Genomic DNA, 24,762 nt, shown 5'->3' with positions numbered 1-24,762 from the left:
ACTTTGGGAGAAAAAATTAATATAAGACACTGTCTTATTTTCGGGGAAACAGGGTATTAGCTGCCATGAAGTAGGCACTTAAATTCACCGTAGCCAGTTCTAGCCTTTGGTAGAAATGACTCAATTTATTCAATGTTTTAGAAAAAATATATAGCAAACAGAAGAAAAGGCTAAAACATAAGCAAGCCAGCTGCATAGCCTTCAAGGTTAGACTATTTTTGGCAAGCATGACTGAACCATCTGATGGCACCATAGAATAGAGCAATATAAATAATTCTCAAATTCATAAAGAGAAGCAAAGTCCCATAGTTGAGTTGGGTCCTTAGGTCTACTACTTTTTTATATTCTGTCCCTTTCTACACTCCATTTCTACACTACTAGAAATTTCAAATATAGTTAGCAAAAAAAAAAATGGCTCAGAGAAACAAATACAAATGATTCAACATAAAGCAATGAAACAAACAAACAGTTTCATGCAGTCTTCAATCTAGATGTATAAGGCTGAAGGCTCTCCTCACTTCTCAAGAAAAAATTTCAGTTTTTCCTGTAGGGAAATTATCTGTAGAGAGAGGCAGAAAAACATAAAAATTTCATCAAGTTCCACTACTTGATCTAGAATTTACTTATATGAACCAAAAACAAACAAACAAACAAACAAAAAACTGTAATTTGACATTTATATGGTATGTTAATCTTGTGATATTCCAAAGAACAATGTCACAGTCAAGAATGCAGGTCCCAGGTTTGATTCCATCAAGGGCACATACCTTGGTTGCAGACTCCTCCTAGCCTGGGCCCTGATCCGGGCACATGCACGAGGCAACCAATCGATGTGTTTCTCTCACATTGATGTTTCTCACTATCTTTCCCTATCTCTCCCACTCTTCAAAAAATCAATGGAAAAATATAATTCAGGTGAGGATTAATAAACAAACAAATAAAAAAGAATGCATACAGAACTCTGGTTGGTGTTTCTCAGTTGTTAGGGTGTTAACCTGGGCACTGAAGGGTTGCAGGTTTGATTCCAAGTCAAGAGCACGTACCTGGGTTTCAAGGGTTGCCGGTTGGATCCCTGGGTGCATGCAGGAGGCAACCAATTGTGTCACACTCTCATCCATGTTTCTCCATCCTTCTCTCCCTTCCTCCTTCCCTCCCTCCCTCTTTTCTTCCCTTCCTCCCTCCCTCCCTCCCTCTTTCTCTCCCTTTCTCCCATCCTCACTTTTACCCACTCTAAAAATTAAAAAATATATATACTCCAATGAGGATTAACAAACAAAAAGAATACGTACACAATGCTGCAGCCATGATATTGTCCTTTATTTTGACAAACTTATAAAAGGAAGCTTTAAAATGGAATATACTGAAAAATTAAATATGATTGCTGTTAAGAATTTGTACTTCTGGGAAGAGTAGGAGTAATAGAGATGGGATTATTGTAGCCATATTTAAAGAGTCAGAAGGTAAGGCAGTTGGGAGAGCCTCTTGACTCATTGAACACAGTAGGTCTTATACTGGGTCTTAGCTGCTTTTTCTTGCCACATTAAGAGACACTTGCAAGGAGAATCCAAGATGGCTGCACAGGTAAACACCTAGCCGCAGCCACACACAACAATTTCAATAAAATACAACTAAAATATAAAATGGACATTACCCAGAACTACAGGAAAGTCGACTGACTGGAAATTCTACAACAAGAAGCAAGGAGAAAACCAGAAGGAAGCGCAGAGGAGCTGTAAAAGCCTAAGGTACGGAGACACGTGGCGCGTGCAGAGAGGACGGAGCCGGAGAGGAGGGTGGCTGAGTGCCTGGCTGGTGTTCCCTAGCGGGAAAGAGATAAAAGCTCCGACTGTGTTGGGCCCCAGTTCTGACTGCTCTGAACCCCAGTTCTAGGCCAGACCCCGGGGACCCAGGCTCATTCATAGGGAGCTGGGCTGTAAGGCGGAACCCCAGGGGAGCAGCGAAAGGAGGTCCCGGAGGCGCACACATTGCATGCAGAGAAGGGACAGTTGGCTGTGCCGTGGGATTGCCCTGGCGGGGAGACAAAAGCTCCGGACTGCTCTGAACGCCACCTCCAACTCCACTTCCAACTGAACTGAACCCCAGCTCCAGGCTCATTGGGGGAGAGCCTAGACTGTTTGGTAGCAGGCGAAAATCGAGGGCACCTTTCTCTCAGAGGTGCTTGCAATGAGTACTGAAGGACTCTGGGGATTACTGAGAATCAGGAGCCCCATAGGGCGGGGCTGACGGAAGCCAGGGCTGTAGGCTCCACCCTGAAACCCCCCCCCCCCACACACCATCAGGGAAGCTGCGAAAATGCTGAGACAACGAAAGAGATCACAAATGAAAGAAATGGAGGACAAAAAGCGACTGGATATAGAGTTCAAATCTACGCTTATAAGGTTTTTCAAGAATTTCCTAGAAAAGGTTGATAAGACCTATGAGGATATGAAAACAGATCAACTGGAATTAATAAGGAATCAACAAGAAATGATAAGGGATCAACAAGAAATAAAGAGTACATTGTCTGAAATAAAAAATATTATACAGAGTCCTAAAAACAGAATGGAAGATCACAAGAATCAAGTCAAACATTTGGAACATAAAGAGCCAGAAGACACTCCTCCGCAGAAGCAAGAAGGCAAGAGAATCCAGAAAGTTGAAGATAATGTAAGAAACCTCTGGGACAACTTCAAGCAAACCAACATCAGAATTATGGGGGTCCCAGATAGAGCAAGATATCGAAAACATACTGAAAGAAATAGTGACAGAAAACTTCCCCCACCTGGTGAAAGAATTAGACTTACAAGTCCAGGAAGTGCACAGAACTCCAAACAAAAGGAATCCAAAGAGGACCACACCAAGACAAATCATAATTAAAATACCAAGAGCAAAAGACAAAGAGAGAATATTAAAAGCAGCAAGAGCAAAGCAGGTAGTTACCTATAAAGGAGCACCTATACGATTGTCAGCTGATTTCTCAACAGAAACCATGCAGGCCAGACAGGAATGGCAAGAAATATTCAAGGTGATGAATAGTAAGAACCTACAGCCAAAGATAATCTACCCAGCAAAGCTTTCGCTCAGAATCGAAGGCCAGATAAAGAGCTTCACTAATAAAAAAAAAAAGCTAAAAGAGTTCATCACCACCAAACCAGAATTATATGAATTGCTGAAAGGGATTCTTTCAGAAGAGAAAGTAAATAAAGATAAAAATTATGAACAACAAATACATAACTATCAACAAGTGAATCTAAAAACCAAGGAAATTAAAAAAAAATCTGATGAACAATATTAACTGTTGAATATAATAGAATCAGAGGTATGGAAGGGGAGTGAACTGATGATTCTTGGGGAAAAGGGGAGAGAGGGATGTGGGAAGAGACTGAACATAAACTGTGCACCTATGGATGAGGACAATGGGGGGTGGGGAAATGGCAGAGGGTGGGATGGAAACCTGGTGGAGGAGAGCAATGGGGGGGGGGGGGCATTTGTAATAATATGAACAATAAAAATTTATTTAAAAAAATAAAAAAGAGAGACACTTGCAAACTGGTTCAGAGTTCTGGCCAATCAGGAGCTTGTGATGTTCTACTTATCCTAGTGCGTTCAAAGTCAGAAGTCCTGGATCTTTTGTGATGTAGGATTTAATTTTTTTTGTTTTACTTGAAATGGCAAAGTGACTAATAACACTCAGAAATATACTGTCCGTGGGACAAAGATGGTTTTCGAATATTATTCAATTTAGTTCACTACATACCAATGTGGTTTTTCATTCTGTGAAATAAAAAGAATGGAGCATTGCAAAATGATCCTAAGCTGCATACCATCTACTGAAACTACTATAATTGCCATCTGCAGTAACCTAGAGGCTTTTTTCACTCAGATGCTAACCGTGATTACAACCACTGACTGGCCCAATTTTCTCTTTTGTGGGCTCTTTTCTTCCCCCACCACCTCCTAAAGGTAGCTTTCCTCATAGGTTCAGACATCTTGCTGAGCAGTCAACCTGGCTAACTCATCTATCCCCACAGCTTCAGTGATCATTTCTATGCATGAGCCACTCTCCACTCTACCATTTTAGAGTGCTTCCAACTCAACTAATCATCTTCCCCATCCTCTACTCCAATAATATCTTTCTGTTGTCTTCATTTGTGTTAGTGTCACACCATTTTCTGGTTACCCAGGCTTTGAACTCCTCTTTCTTCCCCTTTCTATCCTTTAAGTCTAATCAATTGTGGAGTTCTGATTTCTTCTCTCTTAAATCTTCCTCTAGTCTTTCCCCCCTCTGATTGTTCCCTTACATTACTGGCAGATAAATCCTCCTGAATTACTACTCCCAAGGTTAAAAAAAAAAAAAGCTTTGGTGGCTCATTATGACCTACATCAAAAATCTAAACTCTTGCCGAAACCAGTTTGGCTCTGTAGTAGAGCGTCGGTCTACGGGCTGAAGGTCCCAGGTTCGATTCCGGTCAAGGGTATGTATATTGGTTGCGGGCACATCTCCAGTAGGGGGTGTGCAAGAGGCAGCTGGTTGATGTTTCTCTCTCATCGATGTTTCTAGCTCTCTATCCCTCTCCCTTCCTCTCTGTAAGAAAAATCAATAAAATATATATTTTTTAAAAAAAATCTAAACTCTTTAGCCTGTCATCAATACCCCAGAGCCATTTTGTGCATGCTACTTTCTATACAGAATGCCCTTCTTTCTCTATCTCCTTATTAGAACCCTACCCACATTTTAAGGCCCCAGTCTAACACCACCTCTCCATAAAGTCTTCCATAATCTCAGTGGACAAAAGTGAGCTCTCAGTCCTTTAAATTCCTATCCTTCTCATAATCACTCCCCCAATGGAGGCAGAGGCTGTGTTGTAATCATTTTGTAGTTCTCTGCAGAATCTAGCTTAAATAGGCACCCAATAAATGTACATTAAATAAATGAATTAACATAAAGGGCTCTGGGTGAATAAAGTTTACAGCTATCTTTCTTGTTGAAAATAGCACTCCCCAATACTAACTACTTACATTGATGAAAACAAAGATGCTTAGGGGGTGCTAAAGAAATCTTGGTATTAACCGTTCATATGATTGTTTATAAGCAGTACTTGGATAAGTGATTTGCTGAGGGGAAGGGAAGATACAGAACATAAGAATCCCCCTGGCCTTGTTGGATGGGGATGGGGGACAGGATCATCTCTACCTTAAGAGTCCCATGTTAAGCCTATTCTCATAATATGACCTCCAATCTCTTTAAAATTGTGACCCTCAAAAGTATAGGGATGGAGTCAGCATATATTTTCTATATATCAATAGCTACTTGAACCTCACTTATCACACACTGACCTAATATTTCCACTCTGCTCAATCTCTTATGGCTTTAAATAATAGTTATTCAAGTTAGATATCTGGCATGCATCCTTAATACTTCTTCTCCTTCAACACCCAGTAATTGGCCTAGTCTCATCAATTCTACCTTTAAAAAGGTATTCACCCATATATGAATGTTCATAGCAGCATTATTAGTGATAGCTAATATGTGGAAACAACCCAAATGTCCATTGATATAAAAATGGATAAACACAATGTGGTACAGTATATCCATACAATACAATATTATTCAGCCATAAAATGAAATAAAGTACTGATACATGCTGCAGCATGGATTAACCTTCAAAGCATTATGCTAAATGAAATAAATGAGACATAAAAGAATATATATGTTTCTTCTTATATGAAATATCCAGAATAGGGAAAGTAAACTAGTAGGAAGTAGATTAGTGGTTGCTTAGAGGTGGAGTGTAGGCATGATTCAGAAGAAATGAGAAGTGAATGCTAATGGATACAGGTTTCTTTTGAGGATAATGAAAATGTTCTAAGGTTAATTGTGGTAATAGTTGCACAGTTCTGTGAATGTACTAAAAGCCATCGAATTGTATAATTTAAATTGGTGAATTTAAAAAAAATAACATGGATGTATTTCTACTGCTGCCAAATAAGAAAGTGATGGTATACTCTTACAGTCAAGAGAATGACAATGTTTAATTTTACTCCATTTTTTTCCTACAACATAGTCAAATACTTAAATTCATTTATGCAGTTAAAAATTTCCTCTATATAGTTTGCAGGGCAAAGGACATTATGTGGTAAAGGGACTTATCAAGCACTGAGTTAAATATAGGGGTATCTGTGTATCTGTAGTGTGTATTTATACACGATGCAAATTTCTTGAAGCCTCTAAGCAGCAGTACTTTTTATCTGACTCCTATAAAGTATTCGTTTTGAGGTCCATTTTTTTAAAAAAAATGATGGTAAAAATTAAATGAGTGAATTGTATGGTATATGAATTATATCTCAATAAAGCTGTTATAAAACATTTATATGACAGTTAAATTTTATATTTTTTTCTTTCCATCTCCATTGCCAACATCTTAGTCCAGTTACCATCATCTTATTATACTACCACACAGCCTCTCCTGCCCTCCTATAATACATTCTCCATATAATAATCAGAGTGATCTTTTAAATTAAATGTTAATCCCCTGCTTAAAACTCTTCAAGGGCTTCTAAAATCCATCCTCATTATCATGGCCTGCAAGGGACCAGACAATATGGCATCAGCCTATTTCTCCAACCTTATATTGTCACTCTCTTTCTTGTTTTGAATACTCCAGAGATCCTCGAAGAGGCTGAGTTCTTTCCAAATATAAGACCTGGCATATGTTCCACCCAAGAAGCTTTTCATCGCCTCTTAGCTTGGACTTATCCATCAGATCTCAACCTAAATATAACTTCCTCAGAAAGGCTTATTACACACACACCCCAATTAAATCAGGATTGTCTTTATTCAAAGAAGACCATTGACTTTTTTTTCCTTCATAGCACTTCTTCGATTTGCACCCTCTTCTTTTTTTATTGTTTGTTTTGTTTTGTTAATCCTCACCCAAGGATATTTTTTCCCACTGATTATTTTTAGAGGGTGTGATGCGGAAGGGATGGGTTAGGACACAGAGAGAAAGACATTAATGTAAAGAGGTACATTGATTGGTTGCTTCCAGCATGCGCCCTGACCCAGGGCTAGGGATCGAGCCTACAACTAAGGTACATACCCTTAACCAGAACTGAACCTGGAACCCTTCAGTCCTCAGGCTGGTGCTATATCCACTGAGCCAAACTAGCTAGGGCATGATTTGCACCTTTAAGTTTGAGTAATTTGTTTACTGTCAACCTTCCCTGCTATGCTGTTAGCTCCATGAGGACAAGTATTGTATATATCTTATTCAAGGTAAAGGGATTAAGAAGTACAGATTGGTAGTTACAAAATACCCATGGGGATGTAAAGCAAAGCATAGGGAATGTAGTCAGTAATATTCTAATAACTATGTATGGTGTCAGATGGATACTGGAAATATCAAGGGGAACACTTTGTAAATTATTTAATTGTTTAACCACTATGATGTACACCTGAAACTAATACAAAATAATATTGAATGTAAACTGTAATTGAAGAATAAAATTTAAAAAAACACTCTGTACATCCAGAACATTTCATTTAATAGACATTTCACTTAATATCTGCTGAATGAGTGAATTTTCACAAAAACCGTATTCCAACCTGCTACCGTTATTTAGAAGATTTGACCACTACTGTTCCTACCATGTTTCCCCGAAAATAAGACATCCTCCAAAAATAAGACCTACTTACAGGTTTCCTTCTGAGTGAAATATAAGGCATCCCCCTAAAAATAAGGACCCCATAGGCTAAACATGAGAGATTTGGTCCACTGATTCGGAAAGAAATGGAGTCACAAGAAATTCACCAGGAAATTCAGGAATTGGATTGTTATGATGATGTTCCAGAAGATGATGACATGATTGTTATTGAATAAATGAGTAAATTCTTAATACTGTAGGATTCATAGTTTGTCTGGTTTGTGTTGACAACTACCGTACTACCATACCGTAGACAGGTAATAAATTTCCTTTATTTTCATTTAACAATAAATGTGTGCCGTATTCTTCTTCATGGAAAAATAAGACATCCCCTGAAAATAAGACCTAGCACATTTTTGGGAGCAAAAATTAATATAAGACACTGTCTTATTTTCAGGGAAACAGGGTATAAAGAACAGCAAAGCCCTGGCTAGTTTGTTAGAGCTTAGTTCCATGCACCAAAGGGTCTTGGGTTCATTAGAGTCAGGACACATACCCAGTTCAGATTCAATCCCCAGATGGGGCATGTATGAGAGGCAGCCAATGTTTCTCTCTCACATGGATGTTTCTCTCTCTCTCTCTCTCTCTCTCTCTCTCTCTCTCTCTCTCTCTCTCTTTTCCTCCTCTTCTTCCTCCTCCTCCTCCTCCTCCTCCTCCTCCTCCTCCTCCTCCTCCTCCTCCTCTTTCCCATCTTCCCTCCCTTCTTCTCTCTCTAAAATCAATGAAGGCATACTCTCAAGTGAGGATTAAAAATAAGAAAAGAGCTCTGGCCAGTGTGGTCCAGTGATTAGAGCATTGGCCCTCCCAAGGAAGGGTTTTGGATTTAATTCCCAGTCAAGGGCACATTTCCAAGTTGCAAATCCCATCCCCAGGGTGCATGCATGAGGCAACCAATCGATGGTTCTTCACATAATGGTTTGTCTCTGTCTCGCTCGATCGTCTCTATATCTATCGATCTATCTATCGCCTCTCACTCCCTCCCCTCCCTCCCTCCATCCCTCCCTCCTTCGTTCTCTCTCTCTCTCTCTCTCTCTCTCTCTCTCTCTCTCTCTCTCTCTCTCTCTCTCTCTCTCTCTCTCTCTTGCCTTCTCCCTCCTTCCCACTCTCTAGAAAATCAATGGAAAAAATATCCTCCGTGAGGATTAACAACAACAACAAAGAAGAATAGTCAGGAATGAGATTGAGGGTGGGGTGGGGTATTATTTGTATCAAATATTTTCTGATTGATTTGAAAACACATTTCTTACCTGCTCATTTTTTTGTTTTTCCTGTAACTCAAGCTGCTCCAGTACAGAGCGTAAATGATTCTGAAAAACAAATTGTGTAAATAATGCATGTTGAGTTTCAAAAAAAGAAAAGAAAAGAAAAGTACAACCAATGGACACAAAACTCTGGGGAGGGTGGGTATGTATGGGGGGGCAATGGTAAAATATGTACACAGATAATAATTTAATAAAAAAAAATTTTTTTTAAAAGAAGAAGAAGAAGAAAAAGAAGAACCAAGAGAGGCAAACAGTTTGGCAAATAATTTTATAAGTAAGAAAACAGTCATAACAAAAGAGCACTCTTTTTAAAAGATTTATAAAACTGCACCCCCTAACCAAAAGACCATCAACTTGATTTTATATACCCTAAATAGCATTTTTTTTCTTGTCCTGAAATAAAGGTTTGACATGCCTCATGTTACATTTTTCTAGTTAGCACAAATCCTTTGGTTGTGGTGAACTATTTTTAAAAACTGGCTTGGGCTGGGACTGGTTTGGCTCAGTGGATAGAGCGTCGACCTGCAGACTGAAAGGTCCCGGGTTCGATTCTGATCAAGGGCATGTACCTTGGTTGCGGGCACATCCCTAGTTCGGGGTGTGCAAGAGGCAGCTGGTCGATTTTCTCTCTCATCGACGTTTCTAACTCTCTGTCCCTCTCAATTCCTCTCTGTATAAAATCAATAAAATATATTTTTTTAAATAAAAAAATAAAAAATAAAAAGCTGGCTTGGAATTTGGTGTTAATGAGTGCCTCCATTTCCCTGCTCTAGGGCAGAATATTACTATTCTTAACTAGTACTGCATGTAACAATAATATCACATATCTGTATCTTTCAAAGTGTGTTCACATCTATTATCTCACTTGGTCATTTAATATAGTTCTCCAGACGCTTCAGAATTTCCCTCACTACAAAAAGGAAAGCAAACATGGCATAAATATACATTTTCTTTTAGATTAAATGTGTATTAATAAAAATAAATCAAGATATTGATTCTTATTCAAGGATGCACAATAAAATTTAAAAACAAATTTAATTAATTCTCTTTCACTGCAATGAAAACATTTTAGCACAAACAACTGGATTTATCCTATGTCCTACCGCTTTCTGTGGTCCTTGGAAAGTTACTTAACCACTTTGAATTTGAATTCCTTATCTATAAAATGGGAATAGTAACAGTACCTATTGGATGTAAGGATGGAATGAGATGATACATGTAAAACACTAAGCTCTTCCTGTGCCTTTCACATAGGAAATGCTCAGTATAGGAAATTATTATCTCAAGTCTCCTAGTCCCTTCCAAAAAAATGCTTATATGAAATTATCAAAATTACTCAGATAAAAGGAAGTAGAGCTATCTATTATTCGGGGGTTCTAAGAGGTTGTTTATCTTCATGAATGAACAAGAATGCTGCTCAATGAGGACATGAGTGGAAACACAAGATGGGATTTTAAAAGTAAGATACCAAGATATTTTTATACCAGCCAACAAGAATTTACCTTCAATGTCAGGTTTTCCACTTTCTTGATGAGATCCTTTTGTCTTTGTGCTCTACAATGAATCTCTTGGAGCTTTTTCTCCATGTAATGAATATGCTTCCGAATTTCCATAACTAACAGAGATAGACAGAAACTTTATGTATCTAAACACAGCCTAAACTAATGGACTGAAATCCAAATAAACTAAAAGTCCACTATGCATCTGAGCAATAACTTTTCAAACTTAGCCTTGCAACTACTGTATGTTTAGAATCAATCTTAGGCACTGCCACCCATTCTATCTCACCCCTTTGCCTTTTCTTTTCTAACTTACCTATTGAGCTGATTCCTTCCTTTGTCTTACAATGGCCAAATTCAATTAACTTTGCCTGTAGCTCCCTTTGTAGATTCTCTTCATAATACTGTTCTGCCTCTTCATTCCTATCATCGTAGTAAAATTCTTCATCATCATCATCATCATCATCGTCGTCGTCGTCATCATCATCGTCCTCCTCTTCCTCCTCCTCCTCCTCTTCATCCTCCTCCTCATCATCATCCTCATACTTTTCGTCATCATCATCACTGCTATTGCTAGAATCACTGAGTATCTTCCGAAGCATATGATATTCTATTGGTTTTAAGCAAGAAGGTGAAACTTTTCAAGTGACTCCCATTCCAGCTGCCATTGTATTCTTTCCTCTCAAATTTTCTGGGCAACCAATGAAATTTTTTTAATTGATTTCAGAGAGGAAAGGAGACAGGGAAAGAGATAGAAACATCAATGATGAAAAAGACTCATTCATTGGCTGCCTCTTGCACACCCCCTACCGGGGATCAAGCCTGAAATCCAGGCATATGGCCTAACCAGGAATCAAACTGTGACCTCCTGGTTCAAAGGTCAATGCTCAAGACAGAGCCACACCAGCTTGTCTAACCAATGAATTTTATAAGTAATTTCTTTTGTAGGAAGATTAATCCCTTCAAAAAAAAAAAAAAACTAGGACAAGAAATATAAAACAATGTAGCATTCATTAATTTATTAAATGATCAAGATATTTAGAGAATCTAAGGTCCCATAGAAATTTATAATACCATAGATTGATAAGAAATTAGAACTGCAATAAAAAACCCACAAAGTACTGAGTGACCAATAAGCAGAAAGAAGAACCTGTAATTGGCCTGTAAGTCTAAAGAGAATATTTTTGCATAGCATCAATACCTACCCTGTCTGGAGCTCCTGTTTTTTGCCTTTTTTAAAATACCTGGTGATCTATCAACCTGTTTATAGCCACTTGTTCCTGGGGACATCTCAAAGCTTGGAATGGAGCCTTGATTTTCAATTTCCTTGGCTTCACCTTCAGCAATTACTTCCCATCCTGAAAGGGGCAGTCAAGGAAAAAAGCAGAAAGAAAGGAGAAGACACCATTGAAAGAAAAAAAGCTCTCTGCTGAAAGATTATTTATTTTAATCCAACTTTAGGCCTTTCTATCTAGATTCTTTGTATGGAGAAGTGCATTATATTGAATTACACAGGTAAATAAATTTTTATTTTATGAATTCATTGTTCCTAGCTAGAAAGTAACATTTCCAAAAATCTTAAATTCCATACATCAAAATCATTACATAAGTACCAGAAGTGAGGGCTTGTCAGCAAGTACATATGAAATGGAACATACTACACAGGACATATCTATCTATCTCTATATATATAAATCCATAATATGCAAATAGACCAGACAACAGAACAACTGAACAACCAGTTGCTATGATGTGTGCTGACCATCAGGGAGCACATGCAGAAAATGCAGGCATCAGCAGCAGGAGGCAGACCATGGAACATGGCAGGCATCAGTCATGATGGAATGTGGAGCAGGTGAGTAGGAGTGCCAGACCAAGGTGGGACACCAGTCGCTGTCATCAGGGCGAGCCTCTGGATATTACTAAAAATTCTTTGCTCCCACACACTGTGGTCCTGCCGCCAGCCCCACTCACACCTGCTGCCAGCACTGGAGCCTCCGTCTTCTACTGGCACCTGGCACCAGTCCCTATAGCTCAGCACCATCAGTGGGTACAAGTGGTAACTGCCAGCCCTGATCACTCTTGAGGGTTTCTCCACCTCCCCCTGCTCCTGAGGGGCGATAGGGGCAGCAGCCACCACTTGCCCCTACTGAGGGGGTCCGCCCCGCTTGCACCGCCGCTGGTGCCAAATCCAATCACTTTGCACCAGTAGCATGCGCGTGAGTGGGGCCAATGCCCTCAGTGCATGGGAATTGCAGCACTAGGAGTGGGGCTGCTGGCAGATAAGGGACCAGGGGCCACAGTGGGAGGGGCCAGGTGAGGGCTCAGAGTATGGGCCGAGACCTGCACCTGTGCCAACCGCAGCCTCCTGGCCCACAGTTCCTTGCAAGGTGCATAAATTCATGCACTGTGCCCTTCATTTAAAGGATACGGACACTGAAAGCTTCAGCATCAGAACACAGCAATCTTTTCACTTCCTTTTCTGAATCAGGAGAGTCAGTGCCCTGGACCAAAGTGGGGAATGGGAAGAATATTAGTAATGCCATTTAACACCCTGTGTTTTCCAGGAAAGCCCTTTTCCTATATACAAATTCAAATAATTAATCCTCTTTAAGATATCCATCCAAATTTATACTTTAAGTAATGCTAATCATGAAGAAATATTCTCATAAATATATTTTTATTGATTTCAGAGAGGAAAACAGAGGGAGAGATAGAAATATCAATGACAAGAGAGAATCATTGATTGGCTGCCTTCTGCACACATGTATGTGCCCTTGACTGAATTAAAACTGGGACTCTTCAGTCCACAGGCTGACACTCTACCCACTGAGCCAAACAAGCTAGGACTATGAAGGAATCTTGACCAGGTTCTAGATTTGTGTATGTTAAGCTTATTCTTTTTCACAATCAAATTTCTTGAGCCATTTAATCTTTTTAACCTGCACCTCTATGTTAAAGACCTGTCTCAGAGGTGCAACCCTTAGGCCTCAATTTTTAACTACTTGCCCTGACTCACATTGGCAAAGAACTATAATTCCTTATTTGATATTTAAAAGTAATTTAGTTTAAGATCCAAATTCCCGGATTCCACTTCCCCACATCTTTATTATTAGATATTTTCCTATTAAAATATGGGTCTTAGCTATATCTTCTCCCTTAAACCAGTTTTAGATAATCATCTCCACAGCAACTGATTCATTATGCCACAGATAGAAATTAGAACTTTGAGGGGGGATAGCAATTGCAAAAAACTGCTGGTAAAAAATTAACCCTTAATTCTAAGAAATGGCTTTTTAAATAAATATCAGAGAGAAACCAATATGGTGGCATAGGTAAACGCCTAAACTGCTATCTCACACAACAATTTCAAAACTACAACTAAAATACAGAACAGATATCATGCAGAACCACCACAGGAAAGCTGGCTGAGTGGAAATTCTACAACTAGAAGGAAAGAGAAAAGCTCACAGAGAATCAGAGGAGTTGAAAAGGGCTGAGGTACAGAAACACGCACAAAGAGAGGAAGGGCAGCTGAGTGCCTGGCTGGCTTTCTCTGATGGGAGGGAAAAGGAGGCTCCTGACTGCACTGAACCCAGTTCCGACTGGATTGAACTCCAGTTCCAGGCGAAACTCCATGGACCCAGGCTCATATGGGGGGAGTCTGAACTATCAGGTAGAGAGAAAGGCTTTCCCTAGCAGAAGAGAGTCAGAACTTCCTGACTGCACTGAACCCCAGTTCTGTGCGAGCCCCTGGGGACCCACACACTTATGAGGGGTATCTGGACTGTCAGGTGGAAACTCAAGGAGTCACAAAAAGGCAGAGTTCTGGAGGAGCACATGCCAGTGCACACAGATAGGACTGACTGCTAACTGTGCCCATGGCTGGAGTAAACTTGAAGCTCCAGACTTCTCTGAACTCCAGTGCTAGGCGAGAATCTGGGAATTCAGATTCATTGGGGTGAAACTGGACTGTCTGGCAATGGGCAAAACTCGAGGGCAGTTTTCTCTTAGAGATGCTTGCAGCGATTTACCAAGGGACACTGAGACCCAGGTGCCTTGGGCAGGGCTGACAGGAAGCCAAGACTGTCTGCTCAGCCCTGAGACTCTGCGTCATCCAAGCTTAGCACAGAGGCTTTTGCAATTTTGCAAGTCTGGTCCCATAAGGCTGTCTCCAGCACAGAGGTCTCCTGGCGTAGACACAGCTGATACTCACAACCAATTGACCTGGTCAATTCCTCCCAGTGATACCAATAACAATCAAGACTTAATTACAACAAGGCTGTACAAACAGTCCACAAAGGAGTGCACCAAGAGTATCCAGCTCAGGTAACTGGGGAGGCTGACCCACTGGACCATATAGAACACCTAGCACACAAAGCTACCCTATCAACTCAGGGAAGCAGCGAAAATGTGGAGACAAAGAAACAGATCACAAATGAAAGAAATGGAGGAAAACAAATGACTGGATATAGAGATCAAAACCACAATTATAAGGTTTTTCAAGAATTTCCAATAAATTTAGCAAGACCCTTGAGGATATGAAAAAGGACCAACTAGAAATTAAGCATACACTGACTGAAATAAAAAATATTATACAGAGACCCAACAGCAGACTAGAGGAACACAAGAATCAAGTCAAAGATTTGGAATACCAAGAAGGAAAAACCACTCCTACAGAAAAGCAAAGAGAAAAAAGAATCCGAAAAGTTGAAGATAGTGTAAGGAGCCTCTGGGACAACTTCAAGCATACCAACATCCGAGTTATGGGGGTTCCAGAAGAAGAGAGAGAGCAAGATACTGAAAACCTATTTGAAGAAATAATTATTGAAAACTTCCCCCACCTGGTGAAAGAAATAAAATTACAAGTCCAGGAAGCTCACAGAACCCCAAACAAAAGGAATCCAAAGAGGACCACACCAAGACACATCATAATTAAAATGCCAGGAGCAAAAGACAAAGAGAGACTCTTAAAAGCAGCAAGAGAAAAACAGTTAATTACATACAAGGGAGTACCCATACGATTGTCAGCTGATTTCTCAACAGAAACTATGCAGGCCAGACAGGAGTGGCAAGAAATATTCAAAGTGATGAATAGCAAGAACCTACAACCAAGATTACTCTACCCAGAAAAGCTATCATTCAGAATTGAAGGTCAGATAAAGAGCTTCACAGATAAGAAAAAGCTAAAGGAGTTCATCACCACCAAACCAGTATTATATGAAATGCTGAAAGGTATTCTTTAAGAAGAAAAAGAAGTAACTTAAAGATAAAAATTATGAACAACAAATACATATCTATCAACAAGTGAACCTACAAATCAAGTGAATTAAAAATCTGAGGAACACAATAAACTGGTAAATATAATAGAATCAGTGACATAGAAAGGGAGTGGACTGATGATTCTCAGGGGGAAAGGGATATTGGGGGTGCAGGAAGAGACTGGACAAAAATTGTACACCATGTATGAGGATACTGGGTGGGAACCTGGTGGAGGGGAGCTATGGGGGAGAAAAGGAGAAACAATTGTAATAATCTGAACAATAAAGATTTATTAAATTTAAATAAATAAATAAATAAATATCAGAGTAAAAACGCAGATTAGAATACAAGGGTTCACTGGCCAAACTATATCTTTTCCTCTAGGAGTTATCAGACATTAATCAATGAATTCATTTTTCAGTGAATAAATTCAGTGTATGTGTGGGAGTGAGGATTAGTGGTGAGAAGAAAGGCTTGAAAGTGACTTTTATGATTTATCTGTTTGAAATTAAGCTATGAAATAAAACATACTAAGGGCAAGCAATAGGTTATGACTGCTCTACCTCAGTAAAGCTGACTTCTTCAATTTATTTGAAATTAAACAGCTATAAAATAAAACATAATAAACAATGAAGTTATAGTACGATTGTTGTACTTCACTAAGGCATAAAGAGTTCTAAAACTAGTCTTAACTTAGGTTTAATTTAGTAGACATTCAATGAATGCTATAGACTGACAATATAAAAGGCAACTATGTTCATAGATTGAAAGACTAGTAAAGATGTAAAATCTCCTCAGATTAATCTAAGGTTTGATGAAATTCCTTATCAAAATTCCAATAAGATTTTTCTATAGATGTAGACAAACTTATTCTAAAAGGTAATATGTAATCTTTTTGAAATATGTTTTTAAATTGATTTTAGAGAGACAAGAAGGGGAGGAGAGAGAGAGAAATATTAATGAGAGATAAACATTAATTGGCTTCCTTTTGCACACTCCCCCACTGGGATCCAGCCCAAAACTTTGGCATGTGCCCTGCCTGGGAATTGAACCAGTAACCTTTGGTGCATGGGATGACACTCAACCAACTGAGCCACACTGCCCGGTCTTATTCTAAAATTTATATGGAAAGGTACAGGCTGTCTAAAAGGTTAAAACAATCTTGACAAAGAAAAATAAAGTGAGAACAGTCATCTTGATTTCTCAACATTATATAGCTACATATGATATTAATGGAAGGATCAACACATTGATTAATGGACCAGAACAAGGAACTCAGAAAAAGACTCACACAAATATACCCAACCAATTTTTTTTTCCAACCAATTTATGACAATGGTATAAAAGAAATAAAATAGTGGAAGGATAGGCTTTTTAACAAATGGTGCTGGAACAATTGAACATGTAAAGTCAAATAATAATAATAATAATAATAACCTTGAACTAAACCTTATACCTTTTATAAAAATTAACGCCAAAACAAATAGTAGAATTAAATGTGAAATCTAAAATTTTTAGAAAAAAGATATAGGAAAAAAATCTTGAAAATCTGGACTGGACAAAGAGTTTTTTGGCTTGACACAAAAAGTAAGACCCTTAACGAGAAAAAAATCAATAAACTGGACCTCATAAAAAAAACTGGGAAAAATATTGCAAACCAGATATCTGACCAAAAAGCCCTAATATTGAGATCAGAACTCTCAAAAGTCAACAATTTAAAAAATCAATTTAGAAATGGTGAAAGGCATGAACAGACATTTGACTGAAGTGGATTAAACAGATGGCAAATACGCAAACAAGTTGTTCAACATCATTAGTTATCAGGGAAATGCAAATTAATACTACAAGGAGATCACTACACATCTGTCAGAATGGCTAAAATAAAAAATAGTGACAACCCCTAATGCTGGTGAGGATATGGAGAAGGTAGTTCACACATACATTGTTGGTGGGAATGTAAAATGGTACAGCCACTCTGGAAAACAGTTTGGCAGTTTCTCATACAATTAAACATGCAACTACCATATGACCCAACAATTGCACTCCTGGTCATTGATCCCAAAGTAACGGATACTCATGTTCACACAAAAATCTGCTCACAGCTTTACTTATAATAATAAAAAACTCATCGAAACTGGTTTGGCTAAGTGGATAGAGCATCGGCCTGGGGACTGAAGGATCCCGGGTTCGATTCCGGTCAAGGGCATGTACCTTGGTTGTGGGCACATCCCCAGTAGGGGGTGTGCAAAAGGCAATTGATTGATGATTCTCTCTCATCAATGTTTCTGACTCTCTATCCCCCTCTCTTCCTCTCTATAAAAAATCAATAAAATATATATTTAAAAAATAATAATAATAATCAAAAACTGGAAATGACCCAGATGTTCTTCAATGGGTGAACAGTTAAACAAACTGTGGTACATTCATACCATGAAATTACTCAGCAATAAAAGGGAATTAACTATTGATACATGCAACAACTTGCACAGATATTAAGAAAACTATGTTGCCGAAACCGGTGTGGCTCAGTGGTAGAGCGTCGGCCTGCGGACTGAAAGGTCCCAGGTTCGATTCTGGTCAAGGGCATGTACCTGGGTTGCTGGCACATCCCCGGTAGGGGGTGTGCAAGAAGCAGCTGGTCGATGTTTCTCTCTCATCGATGTTTCTAGCTCTCTATCTCTCTCCCTTCCTCTCTGTAAAAAAATCAATAAAATACATTTTTATAAAAAGAAAACTATGCTAAGTGGAAAATGCCAATCTTAAATATTATATATTGTAGGTTTCCATTTATATAACATTCTCAAAATGACAAAATTATAGAACAGGTTAGTGATTTCCAGAAGTTAGAGACTAAAGGTGTAAGATAAGCATGACTATAAAATGGCTAGATGAGGGATTCTTGTGGTGTCAGAACTCTTTATTATCTTGACTGTATAGGTGGAGACATGAACATACGTATAGTATAAAATTTCAGACAACTAAACACACATATAGAGGAGTAGAAGTAAAACTGGAGAAATCTAAATAAGATTGGTGAATTGTAATAATGACAATTTCCTCTTTCTGATATTGTACTATAGTTTTGCAAAAAGTTACAATGGGGAAAACTGGGTAAAGGGTACATGGTAACTCCCTTTTTTTCTAACAACTGCACACAACTCTATAAATTTTTTTAAGTTTAATTAAAAAATAAAGCCAAACTACAATACTCTGGTAGCTTGCTCATGATTGTAAAAATCTGAGGTAAGGTTAGGAATATAACCACAATTCCCAATTCTCAGGTTCTGCATGGGTTCACTTTAAAACTAAATCTTGTAATTGAAAACTAAAAGCATTAGCAGAAGGTTTCAAAATCAAGACACAAACAGATCCCTAAAGGACTAGCCTATAACCTCAAGGATCAGGTTGGTTTTTTGTTCACTATATATTTCCAACTGCTAGCACGCAGTGCCTGGCATTTAGCTCACATTCAATAAATGTTTATTGAACATATAAATGAATGAAAAATTGATCCTCAATGAACTATTTCTTTTTTCCCCCCACCCCCAAAATCCTCTTCCAATCCACCCTTAGGGACAGAAATAGCATGAAACTAACCTTTTTTGTTGTTTTGCGGAACCTTTTCTTTCTGACATTCTTAAGTGGTGGAGTAACTAAAATAAATTTAACATAGTGAAACGTATATAGTATTGATGGTAGTCACACATCTATCTGAATTTGACAAGGAGAAATGTCATGTTATAAACTACTGGCTCATGACATGACTCATTCCTTAAATAATGTCTGGATGCCTAATAAACCAAACACCCAAGTGTTTTAAAATGGGTGTCTGGTTCACAAGTAGTTATGATTCAACAGATAAATGTAGTCAGCCAAAATGAGCAAAGGGCTGGTGACTTACTGCCATGCTTCCAGGCATATTTTTTCCGTCTCCTCTTTTCCTTTTTCTTGATTACTTTAAGATCAGTAGAGGTAACAGGTTCTTCCGGAGAAGAGTGGGGACCACCATCAGCAGTGCATACAAGCATCTGCATTTAACAAAAATGAAGACGTTGACTATGGACATAAACTTTGGATTAGTAATGAATCATGATCATTCTTACCACCAGAGCATAGAAGTAAGGACAATGTTACTTGGCATTTCGAGAAAATCAAGTATTACATACATTCGGATTCATTCTGTGTCTTGGCATGTGGAGTCTGTATGTGGACTCTGAGTGGATTTTTGGGGTTTTTTTTTAGCTTGAGTGTTTAACACTGTAGAAGGAATGTGTTTAAAACAGATATATCCTAGCATTTTGATTTAGAAAGAAAACAAAAAATCAAGAGAAGAGATTATAAGAACCAGTGTAAATCTCAACAGTTAAAAGCATACTGTTTTATCAGAGAGTTTAGAAGAAAATCCAGATGTTCATCTATTTCAAATAATTAAAGTCACTAGAAGTGGCAAACAGGGGGCTCTAAAAGCTACCTGGATAAAATAAAATAGGGGAAAATTACGAATAAAACACTAAACCAGAACATGACATTGTATTTCTGTGCAGTTGAGCTGGGAATTAGAAATGACAAGCAGCCATTCACCAAGTGTAAAGGAGCACAGAAAGAAATAGAAAAGGGCCCTGGCTGGGCAGCTCAGTTGGATAGAGTGTCATCCCAATATGCCAAGGTTGTAGGTTCAATCCTTGTTCAGTGCACATACAAGAATCAATCAATGGATGCATGCATAAATATGTGGAACAATCAATTAATGTTCTCTCTCAAATCAATAAATAAAAACAGAGAAAGGGAGGGAGAAAGGGATTCCTAGAAGGATGTGAGAGCTAGGAGATTAAGAAAACTCATCCATACTTGGGAAATATCTGCTGTTTTATAAAACATTTTATTGTCGAGAGTCTTCATACTTCCAATAACGCAAGGCAAATCAACCACCTTAGCCGTCAGTGAGACATCTTTCACCTCAACAGTTGCATGACGTCCATCAGCTAAAGAGAAGCAGGAAATATTAAAGTTGACATCTTCTCCATGTACTCTTAAACTTCTTAGAATTTGAATACTGAGACAATGTGTGGGATAAACTAGTCTTTTAGTGAAATCTACTATTTCTCATAGTGCTAGAGTTATATATGCACTTAATAACTCCCCAGAGGAAAGAAGGCAGAGTAAATGGAATACATTTTCCCTCAGTTTGTGTCACTGATCAAAAGTATCAAATTTTCTTAGTAATGGTTGTGAACAAATGTGGATAAAGTAGTAAATGTTTCATTCTCATCTTGAAAGGCAAACACCATTCATTCAAACCCATTCATTTTGATACCATAAGAAGCATTCAATCATGTCATTATGCATGGGTGTTTTCAAAGGGTTGGGTGAAGGAAAGATTGATCCTAGAATTTTGGTAGCAAGTCTCAATTTATAACCTCTAGTTAGCTTCACAAATATAAAATTCTATATAATCATCAAACACTGAAAAAAAATATGTAGCCCTGGCCAGGTGGCCCAGTTGATTGGAAAATTGTCCCATACACCAAAAGGTTGCTGATTTGATTCCAGGTCTGGGCGAGTATGGAAGGCAACCGATCAATGTTTCTCTCTCCCCGACCCCCCCCCCCCCCCCCCACATACACACACACTTCTTCTCTCTACAATCAATAAACACATCCTTGGGTGAGGATTAAAAACTTTTAAAAATAAAAAGTATGTATATTATTAATATACTATAGGTCTGGTGCACAACATTGGTGCACTGGCGGAAGGGGCGCTCTCAGCCCGGCCTGTGCCCTCTTGCAGTTCAGGACCCCTCAGGGGGATGTCCACCTACTGGCTTAGGCCCGCTAAGCCAGTATGTGGACATCCTCCCGAGCGGTCCTTATTGCTGCTACGGAGGCAGGAGAGGTTCTCGCCATCACCACTGTGCTCCCCAGCCTGTGCCTGGCTTCTGGCTGAGTGGCACTCCTTCTGTGGGAGTGCACTGACCACCAAGGGACAGCTCCTGCATTGTCAGCCCCCTGGTGGTCAGTGCATATCATAGCGACCGGTCATTCCACTGGTCGGTCTATTTGCATATTAACCTTTTATTATATAGGATATACATATACTCATATACTGGCGACTCTGAATCCTGCCCAGATGTCTCAAATATGGATATCTTTTGAGGAGTCAAGTGTAATCTTCTAAGAGTAAGTGAAAAAAAAGATGCAGAACTATATTTGACATGACCCTTTTTGTGTAAATTAATTTTAAAAACGGAGATTATTTAAATGATGATATTATGCATAAAAGTTTTGTCTGTAAGGAAATACAAGGAGAAATTGTTAATATTACTTATCTTTGGCACTGACTTCGGGGCACTGTGAAAGAGAGTTTTGCTTTTCCTTTTGAACTTTTTTGTTTTATTTGAATTTTCTAGCCATAAACTTGTATTGCCCTTATGGGCCATTTTATATTTCCTTCTTTATATACTCCTCTGTATTTATTTTCTTTTTAACATAAAAAATTTATTGAATAAATACCATGTATTGTCATGTAAAATTTGCTGAAAAAAAGGACTTTAAATTATTCTATAATTTAAAAAAAAAACCCTCTGCAGCTTTTGATTTGTAATAGGTGATCCAACTAGAATTAAAGTCAAAGTGACAATCACAGTTTAAATGCACATTCACACAGATTTTCAGGGCATAGGTTGTGCTTCTCTATATTTATAAAACCTAATAAATGTTGTTAAAAGAGAGAAAGTTGTGTCACCTTTGTAAACAAAGAACAGTACTTTCATTTGTTATAGTCAGAAATCCCAAAGCTTGTATGTAGGAGATAATCAGCAGCATGCAAATCCCACAGTTGACCCCCACGTTCTTTCTTATACACATTTTGATAATTACCTCAAGTTGTATAATATCTACTTCCTTTCCTCTTAAAAGAAGAGATGGGAATGATTTAAGCCCCTCTTAGAGTCCATCAAGACAGAGAACACTTCTATTCTTTTCAAATCCTTAGTATGGAGTAGAGCACCTGGCATAGAGCAATCTCTTAATAAGTTACTGTTCAATGTATGGTGAGTGGATATTAACTACTTACAAGACAAGTCAATTTTTAGTTTATCTTTCATGGCAACACTTCCGGATTGCATCATTCCCCTGACAGTAGCAGCATGTTCCTAAAAAGGAGATAAATTGACAAATTAGAAGGATTGTCTACTTGGCAGCTAATAGAACAGATATTTCAGAGACAGTCTTTCTTAAAACACACACACACACACACACACACACACACACACACACACACACACATACACACACACATTAAGCCTCCCAAACATTAGGAATAATGCCACGTACCATTTAGGATGAGGTGAACTCTAATATCATTGTTGATTTTTAGTAGCTGCAGTTAATGCCTTCTCCTAGTTCTATATTCCTGCCTCTCACTGCTGCCTTTCAGTTATAGTTGCTAAAGAAAGATTTAGCTGCAGTTTACTGAATATATTAATTAACCCTAATGAGAGAAGTAACTTTCTGAAACCCATCTTAATATAGTCTTGTAGACTAAACAATACTTGAATATAGGTCTCAATGGGGGAAAAGAACCTAACACAATGTTGAGAGGAGATTTAACAGCCTTGTATGATGATCAGTTGGAAGAACATAGTGCTGGTCCTTCTCACTAGCCCTTTTGAGGTGACAGAAAGGATTTCAGAAAAGTCATCTTGGCTGTCCAATGAGCAGGCTGTTGATACTGAATCCATCATTGTCACAGCTGCTTGCCAGGAAATCAACTCACAGGATAGGTGGTATGTACAGGACAAAAGGAATGCTGCTAAAAGAGTACACGCTGGGATAGGACTGCTTAATAGAACATGATTCCTGGGAAACAAATGTTCTCAGTTTTTATAGCCTATCTTAAGTAGAAATGGTACAGAATCCAAGCAGAGCTAATACTGAAGATATTGCCGAGACCGGTTTGGCTCAATGGATAGAGCTTCAGCTTGGGGACTGAAGGGTCCCGGGTTCAATTCCGGTCAAGGGCATGTACCTTGGTTGTGGGCATATCCCCAATTGGGGATGTGCAAGAGGCAGCTGATCGATGACTCTCTCTCATCGATGTTTCTAACTATCTCCCTTCCTCTCTGTACAAAATCAATAAAATATATATATTTTTTAAAAATACTGAAGATATTTGCTCTGAGATACAAGGGTTTCTTACCGGAGGCAGACGCAATATAAACTGGTTCTCAATTTCGTAAGGAGGTTCCTGCAGGGTTTTACTCATCTCTGGAGTTTGAGTTTCTGAAAACAAAAACAAAACCAACAGAAAATCACCAAAACTCCTCTTGTTCCCTCTGCTAATCACTTCTGGTAGTACTGGTTAAATTATACAAGGTCCGGCCCATAATTCTCACTGGACTGTTGTGTGTGTGTACAGTTCTGAAATACCTTATTTGAAATAACTTCTTTATTTTAAAAATTCTTTATCTTCCCTACAATACTTGAAGATTTTAAAAAATCAACCCAAATAACATAACAAAAAAAGTCAGAGCTGTTATAAAACATGATTTATGGACACAGACACTGGGGCGGTGGGGGCTTGCCCGGGGTGGGAATGGCTGGGGGGGGGGGGCGGACGGGTGTCAATTGGTCAATTGGAAGAAAAGGAGACATGTGTAAAACTTTAGACAATAGATAAATAAAATTTAAAAACATGATTTAGTCTTTTTAATATTTTTAGACTCTCAGATAAAGGACTACAATTTCACCACTTGTAAGTGAAGAGGGTCAGTGAGGGGTAAGTGAAGCAAACTACATTCCTCTGCAGGAGGGTGCCAACTAAAGTCAGAAATCAACCCCCAAACCACAGGCAGAAATTTTCCGTGATTATTAGAAATAAGCTCTAAGTTTTCAATATTTCATTCACTATAATTGATTGGTAAGAACTAAACAAGCCCGTAGGGGAGCAGGCAGCTTTTATGACTCTAGAGCCAGCATAAATAGCTCAGAGCTACCTTTCAAAAAGTCCAGTTCTTATGGATAAGCTATCTATATGAG

General features: G+C 38.6%; 1 protein-coding gene across 1 annotated transcript; it reads right to left on the bottom strand.

The window, feature by feature from the left end:
- Positions 1–60: 60 nt before the first annotated feature.
- TAF7L (TATA-box binding protein associated factor 7 like) lies at positions 61–23,991 on the bottom strand. The gene is given in 12 exon segments (XM_045582421.1): positions 61–559; positions 8,952–9,011; positions 10,469–10,581; positions 10,782–11,075; positions 11,710–11,823; positions 12,897–12,969; positions 16,291–16,332; positions 19,325–19,380; positions 19,629–19,755; positions 20,576–20,709; positions 22,799–22,877; positions 23,924–23,991. Coding segments are annotated over 12 exon segments (1,203 nt in total). The 5' UTR covers positions 23,990–23,991; the 3' UTR covers positions 61–514.
- Positions 23,992–24,762: the final 771 nt, after the last annotated feature.

Source organism: Pipistrellus kuhlii, unplaced genomic scaffold (assembly GCF_014108245.1).
Source record: "Pipistrellus kuhlii isolate mPipKuh1 unplaced genomic scaffold, mPipKuh1.p scaffold_m20_p_16, whole genome shotgun sequence".
In the NCBI taxonomy this organism is placed as follows: domain Eukaryota; kingdom Metazoa; phylum Chordata; class Mammalia; order Chiroptera; family Vespertilionidae; genus Pipistrellus; species Pipistrellus kuhlii.
Note: the sequence above shows the minus strand (reverse complement) of the source record. Positions and strands in the feature narration are given on the sequence as shown.